Source organism: Alexandromys fortis, unplaced genomic scaffold (genome assembly GCF_014885135.2).
Source record: "Alexandromys fortis isolate MF-2015 unplaced genomic scaffold, M_Fortis_MF-2015_v1.1 scaffold_95, whole genome shotgun sequence".
Lineage (NCBI taxonomy): Eukaryota > Metazoa > Chordata > Mammalia > Rodentia > Cricetidae > Alexandromys > Alexandromys fortis.
Window position 1 is genome coordinate 6546373 of NW_026067990.1, and position 12299 is coordinate 6558671.

A 12299-nucleotide genomic window follows, 5' to 3' on the forward strand; every position below is an offset into this window, starting at 1 on the left:
CTCTCTAATGCTGCGACCCTTTAATACACTTCCTCGTGTTGTGGTGACCCCAACCATAAACTGATTTCACTGCTATTTCCTAACTGTAATTTTGTTACTCTCATGAATTGTAATGTAAATATCCGATAAACAGTATATCTAATATCGACCCCTGCGAAAGGGTCATTTGACCCCCAGAAGGGTTGTGCCCCACAGGTTGAGAACCACCGATCTAGACTGTGTGTGATTCTAACCAGATGGCCTGAGAATGTCAAAATTATTAAGTTGGCCTGAGGCTATAGCTTAGTTGGTGGAGCGCTTGTCTAGCACCCACAAAATCCTAGGATCAATCCCAAGCACCCCGTAAACTGGGTGTAGGGCCGCATGCCTATAACCCCAGCACTTGGGAGATGAAGGAAGAAGGATCAGGAATTCCAAGCCAGCTTCAGCTCCAGGGAGCTGTCCCTATCACTGTCACCATCAAAAAGCAGGAGGAGGGGCGACAAGAAAGGACTGTGAGGCTGAGCAGGAAACAGCTATGATTAACGGCTGCCTCCCATATGTAAGGAGAGAGCCTGTTGATGAATGCCCCGCGCTCTCCAACATACAGCTACGCGATTAAATTTTGCCAGAAGCTTCTCTATAATATGACTATTTTCCCTGGTGCCAAAAATGTTTGAGAATAACGCGCCCCTCCTGGTCATGCTACAGATAAATTTATGGCAAGGCAAAGTTGAACAGTTCTGGATTCATGGCTGAGGCTTGTTTTCAGGTCACCGTTTTCAAGGGGGAGCATTTGTGGATGGAGAAAGTGGCTTTTTCAGTCTGGAGTGTAGACAGAAGACAAGCGCTCTTTTGTTCTCAAGTGCTCTGTCTCCAAGCATATTTCCCTGATTTTCTGTGACTGTGTCTGAGTCTGTGCTAAGGGTACTGCAGCTGGACTGTGGAGTGGAACCAGGTCCAGAAAAAGAATTGCTAAAGAATGCAAGTAAACAGGATGGCAGATGTTATCCTTAGCCTATTTCCCTAAACATAGCTTTTTTGGCTACAAAGTAAAATGCCATTCTTCCAGCTTCTGCTTATACGCGGTGATGGCTGACAGCAGGGACAATCTTCATTTGCTTGGCAAGTTGTCACCGTGTGACTTCACGTGTTTTGTAAGGAAGGAATGATCGTGACACACAAAATTTCTGTAAGATTGTCTGAGGATATCCGGCCATTTCTGGGAGGAATTTTCTCAACCCACCTAAGTCTTTGAGCTCTGTTTGACCAGCACACTCCCCATGAGGCTCAGAGCTGTCTGACCTAAGAGGCAGTTGGTATCTTCCTCCCTACAGAAGCCAGATTTTTCACTGGAGCTAGACTGTATTGACAGTGTTTCCCAGTCTGCCCCGTGCACGTCTCCTTTCCAAGGTTCTCTGAAGTGCTGGCTCACTCTGGCTTCCACAAGCACTTGCTTACTTCTCTGCCTCCCAGCATCCTCTTCACTTCCTTTCCTACAGCGAGAAGCTGTCGTGTGTGTTCCTCCCTTAAAAAAAAAAAAACCTAAAGAATTTGTTTTGCAGGTTTTGAAAAAAAAAAAAAAAAGAACACCAGCAATGTTATCCCAGGAGTTTGTCCATTCCTTATCATCCCTTCCCATATCTTTAAGTATGATCTCTGTGGTTTAGAAATCCCACGTTCCACTGTAGTTAAAGAAAAGTTGCCTTAAACCTTTGCCCTGCAAGCACCAGAAGGGAGCTCATAAAAAGGAAGACAGCAGCAGATGCAATCGCGGATGTGGCTTAGTCCTCGCAGCTGCCCCGGAGAGCTGTGCAGAGAGTACGAGCCCCAGTCATGAATCCAGAAGAACGCGTTGTGACGTGGCTTATATCTTTGGGAGTTTTAGAGTCTCCCAAAAAGACCATCTGTGATCCAGAGGAGTTCCTGAAGTCCTCGCTGAAAAATGGGGTGGTGTTGTGCAAACTCATCAGCAGACTCCTGCCTGGTTCGGTGGAGAAGGTAAGGTCGTTTTGCAGTGTCTTTGGGACTGCCTTCCACCACGGAGCAGCAATAATATCATTCTTGAGATTTTTTTTTTTCTACGGCCCGGTCATGGGAATCCCCTACTTCAATATCTTTCTAAAAGCCAGGCATTCTTTCTTACTGTCCCTGTGCTTTAAAAAGGTCAGAAAATGAAATGTTACCCTTCAGGAGTTGGCCCCCAAATGTTACCCTACTGAAAACCTGTTACACCACTGGCAGTCCAGGATGGGAGGACTCGCTTATCATACACGAGCTCGCTGTGTTGTGGAGATGCGTGTTAAACTTCCCTGTGCACTTCGGACATGTTTTGAACCTTAGGTACATGAGTCTGTGGAATAATGAAATAATTGGGAGTAGATCTTTCTGGGGCTTGAGAGTTTGCCTAAAAATTGATGAAGACTTTATTTCTTTAAAACAAGAGCCATTGAAGAACTCTATTCACAGAAGTCAATGCTACATAAAACTCACAAAACCCAGAGAGAAACCAAGTGTGTTGCATTGAATGCAGTGAGCATTTAAAGTGAAACTAAACTTTGCTCAAGAAAATTCCAAGATTTTTGAGGTTAAAAGCCCATGCTTTAACAGCGGATGACTTCTAAAGTAGGTGCTTTTGTGGCACTGGAGTTCTTAGGATTCTTTTTATCAAGGTCATGGTGGAATGTGGCTGTAAGGCTTCTTTTGCCTCTTGGAATCAGTTCTATCTTTATTGAATGAGTGTTTACTTATAATTTCTTAAACTTGAGAAACTGTGATTAAACTAGCGATAAGAGGCAGCGTGACATGATAAAATATAGTGCCCAGCCAAAGTGAAATATAATATCAACAAATTATTATGGGGAGTAGAGGGAAGTAATCAGGGTGGCCTTCTTGAATGAAAGCAGGAAGTAAATTTAAATATATATATATTTAACATATGATAAATATATCTTAGTCTCTCCGGTTTGCTATCCCCACAACTGACTTGAAGGTATGAGGAAACCTTTTTAAGTAGAAACGGCTTGCAGACATTTGAAACAAAAAAACCAACCGTTTAGGCGTTTGCATCACTTCCTTCAGTGGCTAATTCTCTTCCTGGATGGAGAGCAGGGCTGTCCTGTACCTTCAAAAGCCGACCCCATCTAGTTAACTACAAAGGATGATGATCGTTTGGCATGGCATAGCAATCTCTAAGTGACATTTGACTCTTTCTTTAGTATTGTCTGGAGCCCCAAACTGAAGACGACTGTATCAACAACATCAGTGACTTCCTGAAAGGATGTGCGACTCTTCAAGTGGAAGTAAGCTAACCTGCCCTGCCTTTCAATTTTCTCTTCTGTTAATAAAACAAGCCCGTAAGAAGTATGTGATTAGTTTACACTGCCAGTAGCCACAAAGATAAACAGAGGTAGTCCTTCAGAGAAACCAGCATTAAGACGAGTGGTCCCCAGTGGTGCGCTGCTAGTGTGTGTCTTTCAGAATCCAGTTCTAAACAAAGCAAGATCACTAACTGGGCTTGGTGACACACACCTATAATCTGCAACACTAAGCTGGTGGAGGCAGGAAGATCAGAAGTTCAAGGTCAACCTTGGCTATACATTTAAGTTTGGGGCCAGTCTGGGCTGCATGAAACTCTTTCTCAAAAACAGCAAAAAAGGAAAGAAAGAACAGAAGCAAAAAGAAAAGAATAAAAAAATAACAAAACAACAGAATACAAAAATCATGACTTTTGAATGTAGCTTCTCTTGAGGTAAGCAAGCTTTTTGTGGGTGTGCTTCCTTATTAATGGGGGGGAAACGTGAGTCACTGGCTACAGCAGAGGGTCTCAGGAAGGAACAATAAAATAAATGAAAAAAGAAAAAGACATGGCCCAGTGCCAAATAATCAACCCTGAAAACATACTTACAAGCAACATTATACTGACTGAGCAGGTTATGTTAGGAATATGTATGCATCTGTGCATACATATATACATGTAGTAACACCCGAAAAAGAGGCCATAAATTTAAAGGAGAGTGGAGAAGAAGGATTTGGAGGAAGAAAAAGGAACAGAGAACTGTTGTAATGAAAGAGAGAGAGAGAGAGAGAGAGAGAGAGAGAGAGAGAGAGAGAAAGAGAGAGAAAAATAAAGGAAGGAAGAATCTTGAGGAAAAAAAACAAAAAGAAGGGTCTCTTTACTCCCATTAACACTTTAGAACAGAGGGAGACCTTGGAAAACTACAAGAACCTGGCCTTCAAGTCAAAACTGTATTTAAACAGAGCAAGTGATACAGAGGCAGAGCAGTGGTAGAGGCTTGCTTGCAATGCACAAGGCCCTGGATTCAATATAAAGCAAAATAAAAACCCAAGCCATGTTAAACTACGTTGCACGAGGAACCCTAATGCATGCATACATGGTATTGCTGAAAAAGAGTGCAATACTTCTGCGTGTGCCAAGTTACTGTTCGTGCTCCATGTTGTTTCTGTGGTGCAGGGATGGGATCCTACTCTTGCATGTGCACAGGGAGCGCTAGCGTGGAGTTGAGCCTTCATGCCCTCTCCTAAGGCTTTTGTCTGTGAATAGTGTAGGCACAACACTAACTACCTCGTGATGTTGTTTCTAGGTCAAGTGAGATATTGCTTAATTATGTAGATTTAAGAAAGTCAATGTCCTAAAAATGTGTGAGATAATTTGGGTATTACCGTTAGCTCAGGGCCAGGTCAACAGGTAAACAAGTATTACCTGTGGGCAAGTGGTAGGTGTTTGAACGTGGACTCTGATGCTAAACTTCTTGGGTTTAAATCTCATTTTGTGCTCACTAGTGACATTATGACCTTGGAATCTGTTATTTCACTATGCTTCTCTGTCTTGGCCTCTCCACCTGTACAATAGGAACAAGAGTGGCACCTGCCTGTCTATTGTGATTGGTAAGAAATGTCAATGAATTAATACATGTAAAATTCGGGAAGAGATACTGGGGCATATTATCCTTCAGGTAGCTATTTATTATTGTTGTTACTATTATTGTTATCTTTACTAGTCCTTGTCTCAGTTCAACTTTGTTTCCTTCCTAGTTGGGTGTGGTGGTGCACACCTTTAATCCCAGCACTCAAGAGGCAGAGGTAGGTAGTAGATCTATGTAAGCTCCAGGCCAGCCTGGTCTACATAGATAAGTTCTAGGCCAGCCCTAGCTACAATGTGAGACCGTCTCAAAACAAGTTATTTTTTTCTTGAAGCTAAGCCTAATCTAAAGATACATCTGTGTCATAATATCTTATTCCAATCTTATTTACGTGGGTACTGGGGACCCAAATTTATTCTAATATTCCCTACTTCCCAGAGACCCCTCAGCCGTCTTGAGGTTCATGGTCCATGTGGCTTCAGAGCCCGTGGTAACCATTATAGGAAGCTATCTACTGTGGAACAGACCATGACATTTCTTGTTTGATTTTTTTTCAAATAAAAACATGGTGAAGTTGTCAACGATTTCTGCACTAAAGCTGCCAGAAGGTGTACTGTGCGCTTCTTCTTTGCAGTTCTAAGAATACTGGGTGATACGGAAGCAGCTCCTGCGGCTCCACTGTTGGGGGCTTTCTGATAACTAAAGATTATTTTTTAAGCACAAACGCTTAAAAGTCTTTTTTTTTAAATCAAAAAATGTTTAGTTCACTTTGGGTAGAAATTTTACTAAAAAGTGTATCAGATGGATATGATATGAACATTGTGGTTATTTTATTCCTTCTGTAGTTTCATAGGTGTGTGTGCATATTGAGATGTATGTACACTGTGTGGGGTACAAGTGTAGAATAGAGGTCAAAGTTGGTGTCTTCTTCTATTTCTTTCCAGTTTACCTAAACCATTTTGAAACACTTGATTTTTAGGAAGTTCTCTCTCTCTCTCTCTCTCTCTCTCTCTCTCTCTCTCTCTCTCTCTCTCTCTCTCTCTCTCTCTCTCTCTCTCTCTCCCTCTCAGATAAAATCTCTCACTGTTTTGGATAAACTGGCTGGTCAACAGGCCCCTCACCCACCCAGCCCCGCTCAGGATGATAGCAGCTGCTTTCGTGCTCAGCTTTTACGTGAAGGCTGGGGCCCCGAACGTTGGTCCTCTTGTTTGTGTAGCAAGCCCTCTACTCACTGAGCCATCTCCCAAGCCCTATATATTAGAACCTTTCTTCAGATCCCCAGAACTGGAGTTGCAGATGGTTGCGAGCTGCCACGTGTGTGCTGGAAATCGAACCCAGGTCCTCTACTAGAGCAGCCAGGGCTCTTAACTGCTGAGCCAGCCTGATTGCAGAAGATTTTAAAATAATTTTTTAAAGTTAGCATTCAATGTGATGGGCTTTGTTGCAGAGAACTATTTTCAGGGTCGAGTGAAAGATGAATCTACAGCTCTTAAGGTATCATTGCGTCTAAACACTAGTCTTAACGGCCCACTGATACCTTGTGACTCAGTGCTCTTCGTACTGTTATGCACAAAACCGAGCCATGTTGAGTCACTCACAGAGCCCTCAGGGAAGGCACATACAATCACTCCAGAAGGAATGAGACTGAAAGCTGAGCTGGAAGGCATGGAGCAGCCAAGTATGTGGCCAGTCCAGTCTTCAAGCTTCCCGGCAGCTGAAAAACAGACCTGTACAGAAGTATTCACAAAGGTCGGGGCGGAGGGGGGGAGGGGAGAGAGAGAGAGAGAGAGAGAGAGAGAGAGAGAGAGAGAGAGAGAGAGAGAGAGAGAGAGAGAGAGAGAGAGAGAGAGAGAGAGAGAGAGAGATATCTCCCTCTCAGGCAACAGTGGGAGGCATGGAGCATGTCTGGTGGAGCTGAGTTAACTTTCTAAAACTCTAAATGTATGAAAAGCAAGGAGCGGGCTTGCTGGTTTCCCAGAGCGCCCTAGCATTTCCTAGCATTTATCTGAAGAAAGGCTGCCAGTTTGAATCAGTCAGTTTGGAAGATTGTAATGCTGAGTCAGGGAGGTGGGGGCTGAGTATTGGGGTCCCAGGTATGGGGACCACATTATAGGTTGATGATCACTGGGCCTCTCCAGATGCCCTCCATCTTCTGTTGACTGTGAATCTAAGAGTTTAGGGTCTCTAGTGGTTCATACAGCTAACAACAGAGAAATCTGGGAAACAAAAACTCCCTCCAACTTTCATGCTATCTTTTTTAGACTTTTTAAAAAACTTTTTTGATGAAGTCAGATTTTTTATTTTTGTGTGTGCATGTATGTGCGCGTGTGTGTGCGCGCGCGCATGTGTGTCAGCCACAGTATGCGTCTGTGTGTGTGTGTGTGTGTGTGTGTGTGTGTAGTTCAGAGATCATCTTTCAGCAATTATTTCTTCTGCCTCGTTGAGGCAGGATGGGTGTCATTTCTGCTGTTGCGGTGTGTCCTCTGGGCTATCTCACCTGAGAGCTTCCCAGCAATTTTCTCATCTTTGCTTCTCATCTCCCTCTGCTGAAATGACAGATGTGCACGGAGGCATCTGGCTTTTATTTTTCAATTAAAATGTATTTCATGCATATGAGTGGTTTGCCTGCCTGTATGTCTGTGCACCATTTGCACGCCTGCTGCTCATGGCTATAGAAGAAAGTGTCAGATCCCTTGGAACTGTAGTTACGGAGGGTTATAAACCACTATGTGGGTGTAGGAATTTGAATCCAGGTCCTCTGCAAGACAAGGCACTGCCCTTAACCACTGAGTCACTGGGTTCTGGACATCCAATTCAGATTATCATGCTTCCCCACCAAACATTTTCACCCACTAGCAATCCAGACAACTCTCATCTTTTTTTTTTTTACATTGACTTTTAGAGTCATCTGAGATACACTTGCACAATCAAAGGTCTTGAATAGCTGTGTTTTCCTCTAAGAATGTTATCACAAATCGAGGTTCTTTCCTTCTACTGTGTGAGTTTTAGGGATTGAACTCAGGCTTGGCAGCAAGGGACTTTACCCACGGGACCATTTCACTGGCCCCAAGTTGATTTTCCTGGATGTGGGCATTCAGTTTTCTCATTACCTGTTATTGAAAAGACTACCTTTCTTCCCTTTAGCTGATTAATGTAGCTTCATAATAGTTGTTGAAGTCAAAGTATGAGTCGTCCAACTTGTTCTTAGTTTCAAAATCATTTCAGAATACTCCAGATGTTGAATGTGCGCATGAGTTTTATATCAACTTCTGCCTGTATTTTCTTTTCTATTTATTTATTTATCTCTGTCTGTCTGTCTATTTAACTATCTATATATCTATTCATCCATCTATCTACTTATTTATTTTTGAGGCAGACTTTTATTTTAAAGTCCCGGCTGACCTGGAACTTGCTCTTGTAGAGGAGGCTAGCCTTGAACTTGCAACAAATATTTCTTTCTGCCTCTGCCTCCAGACTCTTGGAATTACATGTGTGTGCCACCATGTCTGTCTCCATTTCTTAAAAATAGCCAGCTAAGACCCTGAAAGGGACTGTGTTGAACTTACAGATCACTTTGAGGAAATGTGTTCTTTAGTAACCAGGTCTTCGAATCTGTGAACATGGTTATCTCTCCACGCATTTGCATCTTCTTTCATTTCTATCTTGTCTTTATGGTTTTTAGCATATGTGACTTATACCACTTTGATTCAATTTTTTGCAGCAAGTATTTCATACTTTTTTTTTATTCGAAATAAGGTCTCATGCAACCTAGGCCGACCTTAAATTATGTAGCTATGTAGCTAAGGCTAACCCTGAACTCCTGAACCTCCTGCCTCTTCCTCTAAGTATGGGAATACACTTTTAGATACTATTATATGTGTATTTTTTTAAAAAAATATTTGTGCTGTCATGGTGATATGCATCTTTCATCCCACATTTAGAAGGCAGAGGGAGTTAGATCCCTGTGAGTTTCCAATCAGTGACTGCTGCATAGTGAGACCCTATCTGAAATCCAGTTGTGTGTGTGTGTGTGTGTATGTGTGAGTGTGTGAGTATGTGTGTGCTCACCTGCCTCTCTGTATGTATACCACATGCATATTGGTGTCTGCAGAGCCCAGAAAAGAACATTGGAACCCTGGAACTAGAGTAGTTATATGCAGTTGTGAGCTACTTGATTTGGATGTTAGGAACTAAGCCCAGGTCCTCTGCAAGAGTAGGAAGTGCTCCTAACTTCTGACTCATCTCTCCAACACACACACACACACACACACACACACACACACACACACACACAACTTTTTGAATTTCATTTCTTTTCTTCTCTGCTCTTTTTTGAGACGTGAGCTCACATAGCTCAGGCTGGCCTCAAACTCACAATAGTTGAGAATTGAATGACCTTGAACACTGTTATTTCTTTTCCCCTCTGTGCACCCCCCACACCCCGCTCAGAATTGTCTATTGTCTTCTTAATTGGCTTTGGAACATTTCTTGCTAGTGCATAGAAATACAATTAACTTCTAATATTTATTTTTTATCTTTCAACTTTTCACATTTTGTTTTCAAGTTCTAATGTTTCTCTCTGGAGTTCGTATGATTTCTGATATACAAGCTTATGTCTTCTATGAATGGGGATATTTGCGATTCTTCCTTTTCTGTGCTACTTTATCAGGCGATAACTTCTAGTACGTATTGAGTAGAAGGGGTAGAAGCAAGTGCCTTGTTTTGCTTTTTATCTTACAGAGACGGTAGTCTTTCACCAGTAGGTACAACGTTAGCTGCGTATTCTTTTTTTTTTTTCAGCTGGTTATTTCTTTATAAATGAACTTTAGTATTGAGGAAATGTCCTTATAATGCTAGTTTGTCAAGTTTTTTTTTATTACAAAAGATGATGATCCATACTCGGGATCAGTTGGCTTTGGGAGGTGGTGGTAGGAGGTTCTGAGTTCAGGGTCATTCTCAGCTACATTTATATGCCCCTGGGTGTATACTATATCGTGAGCTTATTTGCATATGTGAGTCGAGGTTTTCATATGGAGGTCAGAGGAAAACCTCGGATGGTGTACCTTGCCTACCCCTTGTTATTTTGAGTCTCTTTAATGTTCATTACATGGAGTTTCTGGGGATTCTTCTTCTGTCTTCACCGCCTGTCTTGCCATAGGAGCACTAAGATTAAAGACATGTGCCGTTGTGTCTGATTTGAACCCAGTTCCTTGTGCTTGTGTGTGGCATTTTACCAACTGAGGCACCATGCCCACCCCAGTTTCCTTTGTGCATTTTATGCATCTGTGGTGATGATCATTAATTTAGGCTCTTTACAATAGTGATACATTACATTGATTGATACCCACATATTGAATCAATCTTTCATTCCTGTGATAAATCCCAGTGAGTTATGTTGTGTATGTACATAGAATTTTGTGTGCATTTGTGATTATTCTTGAAGAATCTTTCATCATCGAAATGAATTACTGTGTCAGATTTTAATAGATAACGTCAAATTCTCCTACAGAATGCTCTACCAACTTACATTTCTACCAAAACACTGAAAGGGTTTTCTTCCTTCTGTCCCTGTCAACGCTGCACATTATTTATCTTAAAGTTTGCCAAAGTGATGGATGAAATAGTAGTTTTCTTTGCTATAATTTGTATCTCACGATCCCAAATTAATTTGGACATGCTGTCGCTCCTTTATCGTTCATTTCTATTTCTCCTTTGTAAACTAAATCCATCTTTTTTTGTTTTCTCAAAGGATGGAAAAGGAAGAGAGGATATTCAGTCAAGTCAAAACTACCCAGAACATAAGAAAATGATCCTTATTTTTAGGTAAAGTCAGTAATGAAAGCAGGAAGTCACTCAACAACGTGAGCAGGGCCTGATCATTTTAGAGTGGCCGGCGTGGTACTTTTCTGGCTGTATTGCTTGACAGTGGCCGTGTGAATACTGGTCTGTGGAACCTCTAGCCCGGGGACTTTTCCTTTATTCCCAGTAGATACTTTTCCTCCATCATCTTCTACCATGGTGCCCTGCCTAGGACATTTTCCGGTCTCCATTTTGCAGAAATAGACATGTCTTCTGCTTCTGTACCCAGCTTACTTTGTAAAAAAAAAAAATCTTTGTTCATGAAGGGTTATTAAATGAATATGTGATTCAAATAGCCCCCCCTCCTTCCTTCCTTCCTTCCTTCCTTCCTTCCTTCCTTCCTTCCTTCCTTCCTTCCTTCCTTCTTTCCTTCCTTCCAATATCAGCTGGTAGCAGTCTGGCTTTTCTCTGCCCCACTCCCTTGTTCCCTCCTGACTTCCTGAGTCACTCCATCTGCCTTGTCACCATAGCAGCATGGGTGCTGTCCCTAAAGTGAGGCTTGTGGGATAGCCCCTTCCTAGGGACTGTTCTGCAGGGAAGCAGTCCTAGAAGTAAGGCAGCTTTACCAATGCTCATGAGTTAAAAGGAAATCTGCCATGTTCTTGTTCTAAGAAAGTAGAAATAGGCCACACCCCTAACTAATGGCACAAAGAACTTCTTCAAGTCTTGGCAGGGTTACTTGTGTGAACTCAGACTTCCTCTCTCTAGGCCTCTCTCACTATGTAGCCCTGGCTGGCCTGCAACTTACTATGAAGACCAGACTGGCCTCGAACTCACAGAGATACGTCTGACTCTGCCTCCTGAGAGTATTGGGATTAAAGGCATGCGCCACCACACCCAGCTAGGAAGCCTGCTTAGAAATTAGAGAATGGGTCATGGTTTGGCCCTTTTCCATCCGTTTCCACTAGGCAAAGCTTCCACTCAATTTGACTAGTAGGAAGATTAAAAAGGGGTTCGGCACCTTTTCTTCTTGACTAGCTGAGCCAATGTGGCAGTCCTAATGGAGTTCCACTGCTTCGGCTGACCTAATCTGCTCCTGGCTATGCTGCCGTTCTATACAAACTGAGCTTCAAGGCGTACACTGTAGAGCACATCTCAACTACTCTATAGAGACAGGAGGATGTGAGTTCCAGTCCATTCTGGGTTAGAGATGAGACCCCGGATCTACACTTAGAAAAAGTTCAGGGGTAGACCACTTGCCTAGCATGTGTTTCTTTGAAAAGTCTGTCTTCAGATTTTGGGGGTCTGCTCTGGGAAAAGATGGATGTGAAGTGCTTCTCTGCTTGAAGGAAAGGGTGAGAGGATGTCTCGTTGGGTCACCATGCAAATTACCGGTCCCAAGTTACATCCCTGGGATGAGGAAGTAAAGTAGTCCACTAACTAGGAATGGCTTAGTCCTTGACTCCAGCATTCCCAGCAGGGGCGTTTTGGCAATGACCCCAAGCCCTGGTAGCCCTGATCTTGGGAACTGGGTGGCAGCAGCATGCGCAGTGTAGCTGCAGCCCTCACACCGCGGCTTTTGCTCCTTGGCTGGCTACTGGGGTGCTGACTGCTGCCACCACAGTCACCACCACTGCT

General features: G+C 42.8%; 1 protein-coding gene across 4 annotated transcripts in view; it reads left to right on the forward strand.

Annotated features, from left to right (window-relative positions):
- Positions 1 to 1690: 1690 nt before the first annotated feature.
- Positions 1691 to 12299, forward strand: part of Arhgef6 (Rac/Cdc42 guanine nucleotide exchange factor 6) — a 121113-nt gene continuing 110504 nt past the window's right edge. For 3 of the 4 annotated variants that reach the window (XM_050159689.1, XM_050159690.1, XM_050159692.1), the window contains exons 1-2: positions 1694 to 1980; positions 3198 to 3281. In XM_050159689.1, the coding sequence (XP_050015646.1) occupies positions 1816 to 1980; positions 3198 to 3281 (249 nt within the window). In that variant the 5' untranslated portion in view covers positions 1694 to 1815. Of the gene's footprint in view, positions 1981 to 3197; positions 3282 to 12299 lie in introns of all 4 variants that reach the window. The other variant, XM_050159691.1, reaches the window with a different exon arrangement.